The 18253-nt window shown below is 32.2% G+C and overlaps 10 protein-coding genes and 2 non-coding genes across 12 annotated transcripts; 6 read left to right on the top strand and 6 right to left on the bottom strand. All coding sequences in view use genetic code 12, as the record gives it.

Annotated features, from left to right (window-relative positions):
• The first annotated feature begins 36 nt into the window (after positions 1–36).
• DFJ63DRAFT_8958 (E2 ubiquitin-conjugating protein) lies at positions 37–821 on the top strand. Its single transcript, XM_064909182.1, has 2 exons — positions 37–159; positions 244–821. Exons 1-2 carry the CDS (start codon positions 149–151, stop codon positions 644–646), a joined length of 414 nt encoding a protein of 137 aa, XP_064764459.1. The 5' UTR covers positions 37–148; the 3' UTR covers positions 647–821.
• A 174-nt stretch (positions 822–995) lies between these two features.
• Positions 996–1394, bottom strand: DFJ63DRAFT_332615 (uncharacterized protein; the record flags this gene model as incomplete). Its single annotated transcript, XM_064907715.1, has 1 exon — positions 996–1394. One exon carries the CDS (start codon positions 1392–1394, stop codon positions 996–998), a length of 399 nt encoding a protein of 132 aa, XP_064764458.1.
• A 178-nt stretch (positions 1395–1572) lies between these two features.
• On the bottom strand, positions 1573–3255 carry GUP1 (O-acyltransferase; the record flags this gene model as incomplete). Its single annotated transcript, XM_064907340.1, has 1 exon — positions 1573–3255. The coding sequence occupies one exon, from the start codon at positions 3253–3255 to the stop codon at positions 1573–1575; it is 1683 nt and encodes a 560-aa protein (XP_064764457.1).
• Positions 3256–3431: 176 nt separating this feature from the next.
• On the top strand, positions 3432–4202 carry MCU1 (Mcu1p; the record flags this gene model as incomplete). The annotated part of the gene is made up of 1 exon (XM_064905569.1): positions 3432–4202. One exon carries the CDS (start codon positions 3432–3434, stop codon positions 4200–4202), a length of 771 nt encoding a protein of 256 aa, XP_064764456.1.
• Positions 4203–4437: 235 nt separating this feature from the next.
• Positions 4438–5805, top strand: TGL99 (Tgl99p; the record flags this gene model as incomplete). The annotated part of the gene is made up of 1 exon (XM_064904633.1): positions 4438–5805. The coding sequence occupies one exon, from the start codon at positions 4438–4440 to the stop codon at positions 5803–5805; it is 1368 nt and encodes a 455-aa protein (XP_064764455.1).
• A 390-nt stretch (positions 5806–6195) lies between these two features.
• On the top strand, positions 6196–9101 carry DFJ63DRAFT_9148 (uncharacterized protein). The gene has a single exon (XM_064909204.1). It carries the CDS (start codon positions 6587–6589, stop codon positions 8792–8794), a length of 2208 nt encoding a protein of 735 aa, XP_064764454.1. The 5' UTR covers positions 6196–6586; the 3' UTR covers positions 8795–9101.
• Positions 8890–10944, bottom strand: HSP70 (Hsp70 family chaperone; the record flags this gene model as incomplete). Its single annotated transcript, XM_064908659.1, has 2 exons — positions 8890–9399; positions 9483–10944. The coding sequence occupies 2 exons, from the start codon at positions 10942–10944 to the stop codon at positions 8972–8974; spliced, it is 1890 nt and encodes a 629-aa protein (XP_064764453.1). The 3' UTR covers positions 8890–8971.
• A 1097-nt stretch (positions 10945–12041) lies between these two features.
• On the top strand, positions 12042–14129 carry MLH3 (mismatch repair protein; the record flags this gene model as incomplete). The annotated part of the gene is made up of 1 exon (XM_064907714.1): positions 12042–14129. The coding sequence occupies one exon, from the start codon at positions 12042–12044 to the stop codon at positions 14127–14129; it is 2088 nt and encodes a 695-aa protein (XP_064764452.1).
• Positions 14130–14232: 103 nt separating this feature from the next.
• DFJ63DRAFT_t6 lies at positions 14233–14305 on the bottom strand. The gene has a single exon. It is a non-coding gene; the product is annotated as a tRNA-Ala (tRNA).
• Positions 14306–14324: 19 nt separating this feature from the next.
• DFJ63DRAFT_t5 lies at positions 14325–14398 on the bottom strand. Its single transcript has one exon. It is a non-coding gene; the product is annotated as a tRNA-Ile (tRNA).
• A 1003-nt stretch (positions 14399–15401) lies between these two features.
• On the bottom strand, positions 15402–15623 carry RPC10 (DNA-directed RNA polymerase core subunit; the record flags this gene model as incomplete). Its single annotated transcript, XM_064904695.1, has 1 exon — positions 15402–15623. One exon carries the CDS (start codon positions 15621–15623, stop codon positions 15402–15404), a length of 222 nt encoding a protein of 73 aa, XP_064764451.1.
• Positions 15624–16071: 448 nt separating this feature from the next.
• DFJ63DRAFT_332607 (uncharacterized protein) lies at positions 16072–17985 on the top strand (the record flags this gene model as incomplete). Its single annotated transcript, XM_064907713.1, has 1 exon — positions 16072–17985. One exon carries the CDS (start codon positions 16072–16074, stop codon positions 17983–17985), a length of 1914 nt encoding a protein of 637 aa, XP_064764450.1.
• Positions 17986–18253: the final 268 nt, after the last annotated feature.

Genomic DNA, 18253 nt, shown 5'->3' with positions numbered 1-18253 from the left:
TATATCTACATTTTTTATTTTTTTTCGTTGCAATGTGTGAGCAACAGAACAGATCTGGTTTAAACAAATCAATTTTAGAAAAGGAACCATCTATATATAACTAGTTCATTAGTTGAATTGGATATACCAGTAGTGAATTGATTCAAAGATGTCGAAAGTGTATGTATGAGCATTGTTAAGGATCATGATGATGATGATGATAGATGCAAGTTCAAAATTACTAACAATTGATGTATTTTATAGTCCAAGAAATTTCAAACTTTTGGAAGAATTAGAGAAGGGTGAAAAGGGATTAGGAGCAGAATCCATTTCATACGGGTTGGCTAATCAAGATGATATAACAATGACTTATTGGAATGGTACTATTTTAGGTCCACCTCATTCCAATCATGAAAATAGAATTTATTCCTTGACTATCATTTGTGATGAAACATATCCTGATAAACCACCAAAAGTTAGATTCACTACTAAGATTAATTTACCATGTGTTGATAGTGAAGGTCATGTTATTATTAGTAATTTCGAAACTTTAAAGAATTGGAAGAGATCATATACTATGGAAACTGTTTTATTGGAACTTAGAAAAAGTATGGCTTTAGCTACTAATAAGAAATTACCCCAACCAGTTGAAAACTCAACCTATTGAATTCAAATCCATATTAATGCCTATCTTTCTTTCTCAATTGATTTATGCCGTTTTCTATCTAGAAGATAAAAAATTGCTAAATATCACCTTAAGAAGCAATCTACTAGTTATTCAAATGATTATATAGTATATCATCAGTATTTTGTATCATCTTTAGACAGTCATCAACGTCTACATTTCCTCTAATATTCACGATGCATAATGTTACAACGTTTTGATTCTTTTGATTCCTCTTTATTTATCTTACTATTTCATCCATCTAATTTATAAATATAATTCTTTATTATGTCATAAAATTCGTACATGTAACAGAAGGGTATCTCTGCTATTCTATTTAACATATTTACAATTAACCACTTTCATCCAATTCCATTTCCATAAGCTTTCTAAAATCCTTTTCAGCACTTAAAAAGTTTTGAACATCATTAGTATACTTTGAAGTTTGACTATCAACTTTTAATTTATTTGTGGCATTATCCGTAATTTCTATATTGAGCCATCTTTGAACTGTCACCTTTTTACCATTTTCCTTGATTAAAGTTGGAATAAGACAACGTTGAAATAGCCTTTTGAATGGTAAACATATTATCTCTGGAGGTTTTGATCTATCATCTGGAAATGTCTTAAATGTACATTCATTTTGTATAAGGGATTTCAATTCACATTGATATTTTTCAGGATCATTCAATTGTTCTTTATACTTAGACCTCACTTCTTGTCTATTGTAAACCGGCACTGGAGGAGCCATGGCAGCAGATGTGATCTAGTCCTAGCAACACTAAAGTGGATTCCTACTGCTGGAGCTATCCTTCCCCCATTAAATCATTACACAATTTTTGTCTCACTACAGATTTTTCTTGTGTGGCTAGTCTCAGTAAAAAAAGTACGATCTTTATTTTTTTTTAAACTATGAAACTATATTTTACCTAACATTTAACATCAATTCCTCTTCTTTTTTCACTTTCTCTTAATTCAAACATCACTTGAGAAGCGACAAATAATGCTCCTGATGATAATATAAAGAATTGTATACCACTGTAGGTTTTGAAGAGATCATGTAATAATATAAGAGTACCATCTTTTCCTAAACAAAATCCAAATAAATTTGCAATCATCATCATCCAGATATTTATAACAGCACCAAATCCACATAAATATCTAAACCACCATTCTTCTTCAAATCTCTTGAATGTCATAGTAGCTAATATTTCAGGCATTAAGAATACCACTACTAGCCAACCCCACATTAATAATTTTAATTCAATATCATGCCATATGGCAACGAAACTAAACACGAATAAACTATTAACAATTCTGTATTTACCACCTCCACCTAATGGAACGTAGATATATCTCACAATCCATTTATTGTATGATCTATGCCATGCTCTCCAGAAAGCAAGAGCTGAAAAATTATTATCCATACATCTAATCATATTTTCAGGTGGATCAATCCCATCTAATAAACTCCAAAATCGGAATAATCTCCAAGGAATCAATAATTTCAACCAAATTATATTTAAATTAAACATACCAATCATCGAGATTTGAAATGGTGAATCTCCATACCATGCCTTGGTCTTTGAAACGGCCACAACATACATGAAATGAAGAATAAATTCCATAACAAAAATACAAAACAAAAGTCTTAAAAAGTAAATCAAGGTTCTTTTATAGTTTTTGACACTGGCTAATGGTTGATAATTGGATTGATATATGTAATCATTGAAAGTAATGATTGGACCGGCAATGAATAATGGGGTATAAGTAAGATAAGCAATATAATTTAAGAAATTATATTCACCCAAGGGTAATGGAGCTTCAAGTCTTTGTCTATCGTCAAGATAAGAAAGATCAAGGATTTCTTTATCATTAGGAGGAGTTTTGAGTCTTTTCTTTTCTAAATAATCCAAACTGAATGATAACATTCTTAATAAAGTGAAATTAAAAAAAACATCCCAACGAGAAATTATACCTGAGAATCCATTATCAATTGCTGAGATACCAAACTTGACAGTTCTAAAATTATCATTAATGAATAAAGTCAGGATCCCATAAACCCATACAGCGATCACTGCTATCTTATTTGAAGGGATATATTTTGCAAGACCATAAATAATTAAAACGTGAATTAAAATTCTTAATGAATTAGTTCCATGAGCACCAATTATAAACACTATTCCAAATACGAAATCAAAATAAGTACGTTTTGGAATACCTAATAAAGGAGTCAAGATTCTTCTTAATGAACAATGAGCAACAATCAATCCACATAACATCAAGAAATTATCTCTAAAGAATCGATATTGTTGATCTGAGTTATCCACTTTACGACCGAATAACCACCCGTTACTTAATAAATGAGCAAATCTTGTATAATTGGCATTAGTCTCATTAGAAGCATCCATAGCAGTTTTAAACATCAATGGAACGACTATAGCAAATACAATCCCATAGAATTTGAATTCTAAAGTTGACCATCTTGATTGAGGTCCAACTTTCTTTATGATTGCTTGTCTTTTCAATTGATTTTCAGATGGAGCAAGACGACCATCCAACGCTTCCAATGAAAAGAAGGATAAAAAGTGATTAAGTGCAATTGTAGCCATTATTAATCTTCATATCCTCTAAGTAAATATTCAAATTGATAGTATAAAAGCTCCAGATTTCACAATTTATTTATACCGCAGCAATTTTTCTGTGAGGGTTCCTCTCACCAAAAAATTCTCAATACTTAAATAAAAGAGCAGTATACTATCGAAGAAGTGGTTAAACCAAGATAGACATGACGAACAATAAGAAGGATATAGAGTCTGATTTTGAAAGAAGACCGAATCCAAAAGGTTGGGTTCCTCCCAAGGCTCCTTACAATCCATATGATGCTACTGATGTTAGACCACCTGAAGGTTATCCATCTGAATTTAAAATTCCTGGTGAACAACCAACGGGGCATTCTTCAATACCTAAGAATCCTACACAATATAAGAAGGTGAATGAAACCATGAAGAGATTGAATTATACTCCTAGACCAGCTTCAGAATTGTATCCAGGTCAATATAAGGTTTTAAGAAGAGTGGATACAAATCAAAGATTAAATGCTGGATCTCGTTGGTTTGGATCATTTCTTGGTACATCGATATTGATATATTTTGCATTCTTCCATAGATGGAATGATGGTAAAGAAAATGTTATGTCAGATTTTTATCGTGCTAGATTAAGATTAAAGGAAAGGTTTGCTCCTTTGACAGAAGAAGAATTTGATGATTTATATCATCCTAAGAATGCTCTGTTGGGTGTAAGAAGTGTGAGAGATACTGATTATATTCCTGAGAATATGAGAAAAACAACTGAAAATGAATATGCCTTAAACAGACCATCTGAAAGACATGTTCTTGAAGCTCAACGTATACAGCAAGAACAAGAAGAACAATTATTAAGAGAGATGGATAAGCATAAAAAGTTCGCTATGGAATTAATCCAAAGTGGTGAATATGTACCTGAAACAACCACAGCTGACCAATCTAATACCAGAAAGAAATGGTTTGGTATATTCTAACCACATTATAGTAAATAGGAGATCATATCTCAAAATCCATTGTAAATATATATAAATATAATAGAAATCAAGACTTTTTAGCGACCCCCCCAGGAGATGTAGCAGAAATTGTCGCGTTACCAAAAAAAATTAACGTATAACCATCAACAAACACCAAATTCATATATCATGTTAATTTCTATTAACACTATTTCTTCTTTTCCATGCAAAATACATAGATTGGTGGGTTCATATCATGGCTGGTACTGAGGGTACTTCACTAATCGTGACGTTCGTTAACATTTGTATATTACTATTGAAGATTCAAAGTTTCTTTCTTTCACAACTTATCTCGAGATTTTTAGGGATCGACATTACCATAAAATCAAGCGAGACGAATTTAAAAGATAGATCTCATAATCAGGACATTCTAGAGTTGGTTAAGAGTAAAGGGTATATCGTTAGAGAGTTTGTTGTCACTACTAAAGATGGCTATTTGTTAGTATTGCATAAGATTGAAAGACCAGGGCGGTCTCAATATTTACATAATGGGAAGATAGCCTATTTTCATCATGGTTTATTAACAAATTCAGAATTGTTTGTGTTAGGAACCAAGAAAGAAAAAAACCTACCATTCTTGTTGTTAGATTTAGATTATGAAGTTTGGTTAGGTAATAATAGAGGTAATAAGTATTCTAGAAAACATCTTAATTTATCGGTATGTGATGTTAAATTTTGGGATTTCTCATTGGATGAATATGCTTATTATGATATACCTGATTCTTTAAGTTTCATTCGTTCGTTTTATAGACCTGAAGATAAGATCACTTATATTGGATTTTCCCAAGGTTGTTCTCAGTTATTTGCTAGTTTGAGTTTGAAGCCTGAAGTGAATAATTATCTTAATTTATTTGTGGGTTTATCACCTGCATTGATACCCAAAGATTTGAATCATCCTGTATTTAAAATCATTTCAAACCAAGCTGCAAAGGATAATGCCTTTTTATATAGTTTGTTTGGAAGAAGAGCAATCATGCCATCTGTTTCATTCTGGTTCGAGGTGTTAGGGGTAGATATGTATAAGAAGGTGGTTGACAAGTCCTTAGTTTATTTGTTTGGATGGTCCGGAAAGAATATTGATGATGAACAGAAATCACTTGGATATCCTCATATGTTTTCCAATAGTTCGGTTAAGTCGATAACACATTGGTTTCAAATTATTAGTTCAAAAAGGTTTCAGATGTTTGATGAAACGGGTACTTTAGGATTGACTCGATTATCAGGAGTATTTGATGCTTCTAAATCCAAAAGTCATAGAGTAACACCATTCCCTATAGCGCATCATTTGAATACTCGTATGTTATTGTTCTATGGTGATCAAGATATCTTAGTTTCTATTGATAGAGCTCAACAACTTATCTTAGATCATAATGAAAAAATGCAAAATAAATTGGAAGTAGTGCTATGTAAAGGCTATGAACATATGGATACATTATGGGGCAACAACGTGTATGAAGATGTATTTCTGAAGGTGGTTAATAGAATGGAACTGTTACATAATAAGAAAGTTCCATTTACTGATGATTTAATTACCCCTATTAATGGATCTCTAAAGAAGTTATGATGATATAATGATTTTAAATATAGGTATGGATTTTTTTAATTTTGCAACTTTTATTAACTGTAGGTGTTACCCGCACTTTTAAATTCTGGTTTCTCATTTTCTATAAAGTTAAGAAGAGGTTCAATAAAAATTTTCAATTTTCTTTTTATGTTCTTTTCTTATTAACGCAAAATCACAGCCATTTGCAACGTTAAAGCATTCCTTTGAGGTTGAATCCATTACGGCGTTCTGACCCATGACCCTTGGGATATAGTTGTAACTTTAATTTTTATAGTTAGGTTTCAGAATGGACTGGAGAACAATTGGTTGATCTTGGGTGCAGCACCCCATCTGTTGAGAATATTCTTATTCTTCTAAGGGATTACCTTCGTGTGCCCGTATGGGGGGTGGTGCAAGGATCAACTGTACATATTTTCTAAATTTAAGCTATTCAATATGTCTTTTACTATCATTTCAACTGTTATTTGATCAATAAGTAATATCAGAGTCAAATATAAAATATAAAATCCATCGCACATAAATGATATCCATTTCAGTATTATACCAATCGTATTATCATTATGCTTGAACAACGGAGAATGAACAGCATATTCAATCTCTATACTTTTCATTTATAAAACTTTCAAGTAATTAACAAGAAGGTAACTCTTGTGACGTAGTTAAAAAAATCAATTCCTGCATATAATGCATATATCTAAATAAAGATATCGAAGGCTATAATTTTCATTAAACAGATATCATTTCTTAATGATTCATCTTGACATCTTAACGGCATGAGAATATGAGACTATCCTCTCTACTTCTCGGTTTGATTCTACCGACATATACATTGGGAGGTTCATCTCCTTTCGAAGACGAGCTATTAAGAAGATTTGATGATGATAATAGCACCGTGTGTTCCAATATTGCTTACATACCGAGACAAGATCAATGCCAATATTTCCAAGATAACTGTTTAATTGAAGATATAGGAATCATTAATTATCTAGATATTTACTATTGTCAGATCCCAAACCTTACCCTTATATCATTATCCTTGATCATTGGAAGTCTAGTATTGTTTTTCATAGCATTAGGTTTGACTGCTTCAGATTACCTTTGTCCTAATTTATACACTTTGTCAAAATTCTTAAAATTATCAGATAATTTTGCAGGGTTGACGTTGTTGGCTCTTGGAAATGGTGCTCCAGATGTCTTGAGTACATATAAAGCGATGAGTCTTGACTCAGGTTCATTGGCAATATCTGAATTATTTGGTGCATCTTTATTCATTACTACAGTTGTTATTGGAGCAATGGCTATTGTTCATCCCTTCAAAGTCCCTAAACGACTGTTCATCCGAGATGTGGGTTTTTATTTACTTATAGTTTGTTTGATAGGCCTAAGCATGTTTGTATTTTCATTTTCCATCATTGTTTGTATAGTACTAGTGGTTGCCTACGCAGTTTATGTATCCGTGGTCATATTGGATCATTCATACTTGAAATCACAAGCTACTAAACAGTTAAAATTACATAGATCGAGAGGAAATTTTTCATCCGCTTCCCATTTAAATGTAATACCTGAAGCTGGAGAAACTAATGATAATAGTATTTACCTTGATACATTTGCAAATTTGCCAACTATAGAGGACTTTAATTTAGCTAATCAAGATATCGAAGCGCAAAACCTACAAGGAGAATATACAGCTTTGTTAAGATCCGAATCGGGTAGTGCAGCACCAGTAGAAACTGGTTTATATGGTTTAAGAGTTCTTTTGAAAGATTTATCAAGACAATCAAATTTAAGTTCAGTCCATTTAGAGACTGACAGACCCCTTACAGCACCGGTGATGTCAACTGATTTAGGTGTATCCGCTCCATATTCTGCACATACCTTCCCTTTATCTCAATCAGAACAATACCTTCATGAAAATAATGAAATCGAACAAGAAGATAGCGCTGGTATTAATGAGGAATTACAACAAGAAAGAGAAGCCGAAATAGAAATGCAAACGTACCTTTTATTAGCTTCTAACAAAAACTGGTTAAACTATTTAAGAAACAAGGATTCAATTCTAGTCGAACTTATAACACCCCAGTTAATTGGCTTTACTTCATTCACTACTTTAGATAAAGTATATTATATAATTACATTGCCCATAGCTATACTTCTAAGATTAACTAATCCAGTAAGAGATCACTCCATTATATCAATGATAGATGCACTGATAAAGACTAGGGCCAGACAAGCATTTTCACCAAACAACAATAATACTTCACAGGCAGATAATGATTTTAATTTTTACTTAGATAGGTTGTCTCTATCAATCCAAGTTTTATTAGGTTCAGCTTTTGTTTGTTATTCATATTTTACTGAATATTTGCCTATTTATATCCTAGTTCCAATGGGTGTGATCATATCGAGTAGTTTGATGTTATTGGTTCGTATTAACTATAGACAAGACGGTTTTGAAGATTTCTCCCTGAATGATTTATACCAACTAAAGATCATTAATAATCTTTGTTCCTTAATGGGTTTCTTAATTTCAATAACCTGGATTTCAGTATTTGCTACTGAAATCATCTGCATTTTAAAAGCAATTGCTATAATATTTAACATCAGTGACGCTATATTAGGGGTTACCGTGTTTGCCTTAGGTAATTCGATTGGGGATCTCATTTCTAACTTCACAATTGCTAAAATGGGTATGCCAATAATGGCTTTCAGTGCTAGTTTTGGTAGTCCCCTTATATCCTTGTGCTCTTTAGGTTTAAGTGGTCTATTGGTTATACCATGGACTGGTATTACTGATGCTTATGATTTCAATGCGAGTTCAACAGTTACTATAACTTGCTTATCTTTGATTCTTAATATTATCTTTATTTTGGTTGCAATTCCAAGAAATGATTGGATGCTTGATAGAAGAATAGGTACCATATTAATCCTAAATTGGATAATAGCTACCTCATTGTGTATCGTAAATGAGTCTTTACTGAAAAATATATAGAATAAATATAAAAGGTCTACGCTATTCAAGATAGACTCGTAAATTTAATTTCGAAAATTCAAAAAATACAATTCAAATGTTAAAATTAGATTTCAAATCTTATTTAAAGTTATACAAAATACGTTTAAAAACTTAAAACCAAACTAAAACTAAGATAATAGAGATAAAACATCTGATTTACTCATCCAATATGACAGGACCATCCTCCTCTTCTTCTTCATCTTCAACGTGTGGGCCATCTCCATTTGTGCCGAAACCTTCGTTGTCTAATTTAGCAGATAAGTCTTCCAAGTATTTAATTCTTTCTATGTATTCTTCAGTATCAGCTGCCTTAGCATTTTCCAACCATTCAATTGTCTCATCACAAGCATTTTTCAAAATAGCCTTACTACCTTCCGATATTTCTCTAGCATTTCTAGTATCGAGATAGCCATATGCTACTTGTTCTAATTCATTTTGAGCCTTAACTCTTGCAGCCTCACTTTCATCCTCTTCTTTGAACTTTTCGGCATCTTCAATCATTTTTTGAATTTGTTCTTGAGTCAATCTATTAGATTCATTTTGAATAGTAATATCACCACGTACACCAGCAGCAACATCGGCAGCTGAAACGTTTAAAATACCATTTGATCCAATTCAAATGTGACTTGAATGGAAGGAACCCCTCTTTTGGCTCTGGTAATTCCACTTAACGTGAAGTTACCTAAAAGATTATTTTCGCTAACATGGATTCTTTCACCTTCATAGACTTCGATAGAAACTTGTTCTTGATTATCATCTGAAGTAGTATAGTTTTGTGTCTTCTTGGTTGGAACGGTGCTGTTTCTGTGAATAAGAACATACATAGTATCACCAGTAACCTTAACTCCCAATGATAAAGGATTAACATCGACTAAGACAATATCAGCAGTAACATCGGAAGTTTCATCTTCGACTAAGATAGAAGCTTGAACAGCAGCTCCATAAGCGACTGCTTCATCCGGATTTATAGATTTGTTTGGTATTTTACCACCGAAGTATTCAGTGACTAATTTTTGAACTCTTGGGATTCTGGTCGAACCACCAACTAAGATGATTTCATCAACACCAAATTTTTCAATCTTTGAATCCTCTAAAACTTGCTCGAGCGGTTCTAAAGTAGATTTAAATAAGTCGGAACATAATTCTTCAAATCTTGCTTTGGTGATAGAACTTTCAAAATTAATACCATCAACAAGTGAATCAATTTGGATCTTTGCTTGAGATGCTGTCGATAAAGTACGTTTAGCGGTTTCACAAGCTCTTTTCAATTTACTTAAAGCATTTTCATTGGTTGATACATCCTTCTTGTGTTTTCTCTTAAATTCTTCTGAGAAATGCTTGATTAATCTGTTATCAAAATCTTCCCCTCCTAAATGTGTATCTCCATTTGTTGCTTTGACTTCGAAAACCCCACGATCAATTCTCAATAAGGAAACATCAAAAGTACCACCACCAAGATCATACACTAAGATGTTCTTTGCAGTAGGACTAGATTTATCAGATTTCACAGCAATAGCGGTACTGGTAGATCTTTTCATAAAATTATTGTCATTTTCATCATCTAATTTATTTAAACCATAAGCGATTGCAGCTGCAGTTGGTTCATTGATAATTCTTAGAACATTAAGTCCAGCAATGATACCGGCATCTTTGGTGGCTTGCCTTTGAGAATCATTAAAATAAGCAGGAACTGTAATAACTGCATCAGTGACTTCACGCTCTAAGACTTCTTCAGCTCTTTCTTTCAATTTGATTAAAATCATAGAAGCGACTTCTTCGGCACTCAATTGTAATGTGTCACCTTTTGCATCCACTTCAATTAATGGTTTACCTTCTTTATCAACTAATTTATAAGGTAAATGAGGAATATCTTGCTGAACTTCTTTATCCAGAAAAGTTCTACCGATTAATCTCTTTGCTCCATAAATAGTATTTTTGGGATTTGAAGGGGCTTGATTATAAGCAGCATCTCCGACTAATCTTTCTGTATCATTGAAAGCGACATAAGAAGGAGTAATTCTGTTACCTTGGTCATTGACAATAATTTCAACTTTGTTGTTTCTAAAAAAGGCTGCACAACTATAGGTCGTACCTAAATCTATACCAATTGCAGTTTTAGCAGTTGCCATTTTGATTCAGTTTATTAAATTGACTTGCAACATTTTCAGAATTTTATTTAGTGACGTTTTGAAGGCATTATACAACTTTATATACGCTTAGTGTACATGTTAGAATATCTATTTTGGGGTCTGATTGCTATTTTTGGATACTTAAGATTTTGCTATTTATAACTTTTTTCCCACTTTTTTTGAATTATTTTGAGCACACTTTTGCAATTTCTATTTTTAACATTTCCAACGTATGTTATAAGCAGTCCTATGGTCTTAATCATATCGTGGCAAACCATCGTATATCCAGATTTATGTGATGTAGCTAGATTGGTTAATTAAGATTTGTGCTTTTAGCTACGTACTGAAAAGTCTACATCATTGTCTATAACAACGAACTGAGATATAAATGAACTCTTAGAAAGCATGTATAATATGCAAATGTATGAGGACTATTAACGGACAACTACATCCAAAGCAATATCATGAAGAACCCAAAGTAGGTTTTTGGAATTCGAGGCTCATATTCAACTGTTTGCGAATGTCTTAAAGAGTCCCTGTTAACTTAATTGACCGAACTTAAAAATAGTTCGTAGATTTAAAATACACATTTTTTACGAGATCGGAAAACCGCTTTAGTTAAGTCCATAGTTAATATAGTTGTGCATCAATAATATTGGCTCTGTAATGGAAATAATAAAATCTTCCTTTTCATTCTCCTTTATCTTTTGAGATCTTTGACATTTGCTGCATTTCTTGATCTGGTAGCGTCATACAGAAATATGTAAATATTTACTGTTCAAGGCACTTGAAGCTTAGGGATAAAATTCTTCATAACCTTACTTGGCTTAAACAGATCTTAGGAACTGAATATCTAGTTCGTATTTAAATCCTTAATTTCAAAGGTCATTTTTGCATCGACTTATTCTAAACTAAGCACTTTGCAAATATTATTTGTCTGCGCTGATATGTACAAAAAAGTTTCAAATTTGCTTTCGTTTTCATCTTGGAGGCAAGCAAAGATCAATCAAACATTCAAGCAATCAACCATTACTTATATATCTGTCCAATCATTTCTACTGGTACTGCAGTCGCAATCATGATACAATGAATTTGTAATGTACTCAGACGGACGTAAGATAACTAAACTTGATGAAGATATACTTCAAAAGTTGCAATCACAAGTCACCATAGATTCATTCGGCACTGCTATAAAGGAGTTGGTACAAAATAGCATCGATGCTGAAGCAAAGAAGATAATTGTCAAGGTTGATGTCACTAGTTTAAGTGCCATGGTTTGCGATGATGGATTTGGAATGATTCCTGAAAACTTGGAAAAGATAGGTGAAAGGTTTTATACATCCAAGTTAAGCTCGTCTCAAGACCTAAAGAGTATTTCAACATTTGGATTCAGAGGAGAAGCATTACACTCATTGAATACTATTTCAAAGTTACATGTCATATCCAAGCACAAATCTTATAATTCTTCTTATAAGTTACATAACAACGGATTAAGAAAGCAAAGTATGATATTTGATTTTGATAAATTACCCACTGATAATGGTTTTCTTCCTGACACCATCAAAACTGAAGGTACAATTATATCATTCTCAAATCTATTCCACAATGTGCCGATTAGAAGAGATCATATACTAAGACTACCTAACTACAAGTTAGTTGATGAGGTAAGAGGTGGTATTTTTGAATCGCTCGTTAAGAGTCCTTCAGTGCATATTGTGGTGTATCAAGTTAATCATTTATCAAAAGAGCTAGCAAAGCTTTTTGAGGTTAATGACCCAAAAGATAAATATGCTGGGCTGTTTAAAAGTGTATACGGTGATAACTTACTTCTTCACTACGAAACTATTCATGCATCGTTTAGAGGTTTTAAGATTTCTGGATTTATAGGGAACCCACAATCGAAAAAATTTCAATTTATTTTCATTAATGGACGATCATTCAACATACCAGCAGAAGATTTGAAAGATTTAAATAAAATATTCAGAAAGCTTGATAATGTGGAAGACTCGCCAAGAAAGTCAACTACTGTTGGTACTCCTTTTTATCAGTTTCAAACGTTTGTGATTAATGTTAAATGCCAATCTTCTACTGAAGAATTGCTTCAGGATCCAACAAAAACCATATACAATAGCAAGAATTGGGAAATAATTTTCAAATTATTGAAAAAGATGTTTGTTAGTTACGTTGAATCTCGTGGCCTTCAAATGAATCTTCCCCATATCAATATGGATAAAACTCCAAGTCCTAAAAAGCAACGTACAGTAGAAAGTCCTTATAGTCCTTCATTGGCAAGGTTTGCTCTAAATACTCATCTGAAGGTTGGCTACTTAAGGGAATCAGAAGTCAAAGGCATTGTCCAAGGGTCAGATCAAAACTCAGTTTCACCAACCAAAGCTTCCAGATTAAAGAAATTTCCAATTCTAGAAAATGGAGGATTGATAGCACGAGCCTGCAAATCTAATGATGTAAGTGATGCGGATATATATAAGCCAAAGTCTGAGATAGCTGAGTTATCAATATCAAAACAAGATTTCAAGGTGGGTAATTATCGAGTTATTCGACAAATTGATAAGAAATTCATCTTGCTACAGATGAATATTAACAAAACATCGAACTTAATTATTGTTGATCAACACGCATGTGATGAACGGATTAATGTTGAAAGATTATTACGAGAATTTGTTGAAACTATTCTCAATCAGGATATCGACTTGCTGACTGAATTATCAAATCCAATTAGGCTTAATATAAGTCAGCATGACCACATATTGTTTGACCAATATCGTGAAAATTTCAAGCTCTATGGTATAAAATATGCTGAGGATAAGGATTCTTTTTGCATTACTCATTTGCCGCCTATATTGATAGAAAAGGTTAAGGATGATACTAAATTTCTAGAATCATGTTTGCTTCAACATATATATGATTTAAATAACAACATAAAGTCAGCCAAACTCAATGATGACTGCTTTATAAACATATCAAATTTGCCAAGGATCATAATAGAAATCATAAATTCAAAAAGTTGCCGTTCATCAATTATGTTTGGTGATGTGTTAAGTATAGAACAAATGGAGAAGATGATTCAAGACTTAAGTAATTGTAGGTTGCCATTCCAGTGTGCTCATGGTCGTCCGTCAATTGTACCATTGATTAATTTATCTGATTCATTTATAGAGAAGTAAAAATATATTTATTCCGCCCTTGATAGGTTAAATCAGACATAATTTGTAGTTATAACTGAATATAATAGTATGATAATGTCTGCAAAAAATTAAAAAAAAGAAATGGACGAGTCAGGAGTCGAACCCGAGACCTTTCGCATGCTAAGCAAACGCGCTACCAACTACGCCACACGCCCTGTGAATTTTCTTCCAAAATGGTCCCTAGCAGGATCGAACTGCTGATCTTGGCGTTATTAGCACCACGCCTTAACCAACTGGGCCAAGGGACCATTTTCTGAAAAATAATTCTCCCACTTTTTGCTGCTGTATCTCTATCACGTGCGAAAATGAACGTGATTTTGGATGGTAGCGCCATAATTTTTGTTCTAATTCATCATGTTAAACTAGTTAGTTTCTTAGTTTATTGTCTTCTAACTTATGACTAGAGACTTCAAATACAGATGGTTACAGCAAACTGTCACCAAAAAAGTAAACGTTTGCGAAAGTAAAGTTCGACCTTTCTTACTTTGAAGCCAACCGCATAGTTTCTTTGACCAAAGTAATAATCACATCGTAGTTGATAGGTTCGGGTATGTTTGCTATTTTTTAAACTTACAATTATATGGGAAATGATGTACTCTCAATCTCATCGTTAGATTTGTTCGTGGTGATTGAATACCGAATTCGAAAGAGCTCTAAATATTTTAGTCGTAACATTTTGTATTTTATTCCGCCCAAAAACAGCCAAAAATTAGAAGTTTTGAAAAACTGATAAGTAAATGTTAAAATAGATAAAAATATGAAATATACGTTCAATGATTGTAATGGAACGGTTAAATAGACGTTGTCAAGGTTTCGGCCTCTATTGGCTAACAGCAAAAGTAATATTTCAGAACTATCCATTAGAGCCAATAATGTTTTATCAAGTTTTATACGGTTCACTTAACTAATCCTTTAAGTTTGGAGGGTATGTACGGCAACTCACTTCATAACAATCGAGTTGATCAGAGAATGATCTAACCAGCGCTATAACATTACTACAATAGAACCAAGTTCTTCTTAGTATAACACAAAATAATGTACATTAATATTCTGAATACAAAATGGTGCTTTTCTTTAACCAAACCACAGGACTATACTGAAATTTACACCATGACATATGAAATTTGTTTTAATATGATACAAGTTAAGGAGGTTTTACCATCTCCATGATTTTTAAATTTTGACTTTTTAAGTTCTTCGATTGAGCATATTGTAACTTAACGTTATGCTTTTTGATCTATCACTTATTGCTTAACGGGCTTCAAATTGCACCATTCTTCTAGTTCTAGCCTTGTAGATGACTCTATGACCACAGTCCTTACATCTGATAGCGTCATTTTTACCTAAGGAAAATGAAGAGGCACATTGAGCACAGTTATATTTTACACCTAAAGATTTGGTAGTGACTTGACCAAGAGCGGCGTGGGAAATGGATGCTGGGACACTGAATCCTTCTCTTTGTTGTGATGCCATGATGATTACCTAGTACTTTAGAATACAACCACTAATAGGAACGTATAAGATTGTTATCGAAGCTATTAGTAATTTTCTATTTCAGGTTTTTTCGTGATGATGAAAATTTGTTTCCTCTTTGGCACAAATGATTACATACAGGAAACTTTGATTCATGATAGTTTTAACTATTTGCATCAAGTATTGTAACAATTATTTGATCTTACAGAGAATGCTCTTCAATCAGATGAGTTATTGAGAGGTATAACAAACCACTTCTATTGTACACGTTATAAAGATCTGGAATCTTTAAAGGGCTATACGCTATATTTAAGTAACTATTATATTGAGTGTCGCACGACAAATTTTGAAGATATCTTTTGAAATTTTTTTATATTAGCTTTTGTATACAATTTAAGTTAAGTTCTGTTGTTGTAACTGGGACATGAATAATCATATATGAAACTAGATGATTTCAATTAAGGATACCATCTCACGACTAGGGAGATCGGTGCGATTGTTGGAATCACATCAGAAGTCGCCAAAACCTTTGAAATCCTTTCCTACCAAGACTCCAAAAGTATCAAAAGATAATGATGTAACATTTACTAGTCAAGAAGTAGAACAATTTAAACCATTATTATCAAAGTTTCAAACTAAAGTTTTTCAAGATTTTCTTGGGCCCTTAGATATGCCAAATTTAAAGATATACAGTGATGAATTACCAGAATTTGATGAAGCTTCAGCTAAAAGAAATTGGAAATCAAAGAATACTTCCCGACCTATCAATTTACTTAATAATTTCTTACAAGATCGAGGCAATTTTGATAAAATGATGGATTTACTTGTTAGAATTACCCCTTATCATCTTAAAAATGTTAATTTAGACAATGACTTAGTGGTATCAAATATTTTACGAGAACAAGAACAATTAAGAATAAATTTTCAATTTCCAAAAAATATCTTTACAGAAGTTCCTCCTATACCGAGTCCCTTAACAAAAGAATCATTCGAAGAGTATATTTACTTATTAACACATCTGACATTCCATTATAGAAATTCTCTGTCTTTAACTACGGGAATTATTCCAGATATTTTATTGTATACCCATAAGTTAAGTAATGAAGAATTCAAACCTTTCAGATCAGCTCAAACCTATAATTATCTTATTAAATATTTTGGATATGACAAGAATCAAAGTTCATTTGCTCGTCAATTGCTTTTAGTGATGAATAAAGATGATTGTAAACCCAATATTGGAACCATCAATAATTTATTAAAAGTATGTCAAATTCATTCTCATATCAGATCTACAGGGAATACATATCTGATAGTACTCAAATATTTAAGATTATGCACAAAGCTTGACATTCATATAAATTTATCCACATTCACTAGAGTTTATGATTGTATCAATAATATTTTCTTAAAGGAAATATTCATAAATAAAATTCAAGCTATAAATTTACCAATTCAAAAGAATTTATTAGTAAGAATCCTTGATGATTTTTCATTAACTATTAAAGAGACTTCCGAACTTATATATTTCATTGAGAATGATTTACGGTATACAAATTGGCGAGAAGATAGTAAGATTTTAAATAAAGTGATATATCATCAAGCATTAATTATGCGAAACTTGAATGAATTGAGAGTTTATTTTGAAGATTCAACCTATCAAATTGATGAATACACGATAAAGTCAATACTTGAAGCCATTAAGAAAAACAAGTTCCTCGAAGATAATGATCGAATTTGGTTAATGTTAAAAGTGTATGTGAATTTACTGGAAAAATTACAATTTCCAGCTATGGATAATGTTATAAGAGTATATCAATTCCTTATTGAACAGGTTATTCAATGGGATGATTCTTATATTAAAACCACTAGTCAATTGATTAGGTTTATTTTGAATGATGCTACTGAAAGTATGAGATTACCAACAGAGTGTATAAATTCAAATATTCCTGAAAATTATAAGATCATGAAGAGAATTTTTAAAGGTAAATTAGAAGATGTGGAATCTAAGATTGCATTTTTTAATAAAACTTATAGAGATGAAGCATTACCTCGATTAATGGAGCCTCTTAATGCTTATGAAATTGAGTTATGGAAATCAATTAAACAGAATATAGATAATATTCAAAGTATTGAACAGTTTATGGATTTATCGGGTGCCACTGAAGTTAAAGATTTTCAAATTGATCCATCATACATTGATAAGTATCATAAAGTCCAAAAACACAAGTTCAGTTCAACTAAGAATAAAAAGTTCTTTAATAAGTTACAAGAAGGTGCTGATAATTATACGCATCGGAAGATGGTTGAACGAATGATAATAGCAGACGACAATAATAATAATAATAATAATACTGCTAACTAGAATAGCAACAATATTAATGACAGTAATGATGTATGTATATAGAAAAATGGAATAAATAGTATAAAATTTCAAAACTTGCCACATGTAGTTGCAAAAATGTCAGGGTCATTTCCGTCCCCCCTCGCTCGGATCTCGAAAAGCTCCCGGAAATGGAATGTGTGTTACAAAGACAATGTGAGGTGAAAAAAATATATCTGCAAGTAATTTGTGTTCTAGTTTGGGAAGTGGATCAGCTTAATTCAGTAATTTTGCTATAGTATATTTCACT

Source organism: Scheffersomyces coipomensis (genome assembly GCF_036884675.1).
Source record: "Scheffersomyces coipomensis strain NRRL Y-17651 chromosome Unknown DFJ63scaffold_1, whole genome shotgun sequence".
NCBI lineage: Eukaryota > Fungi > Ascomycota > Pichiomycetes > Serinales > Debaryomycetaceae > Scheffersomyces > Scheffersomyces coipomensis.
Note: the sequence above shows the minus strand (reverse complement) of the source record. Positions and strands in the feature narration are given on the sequence as shown.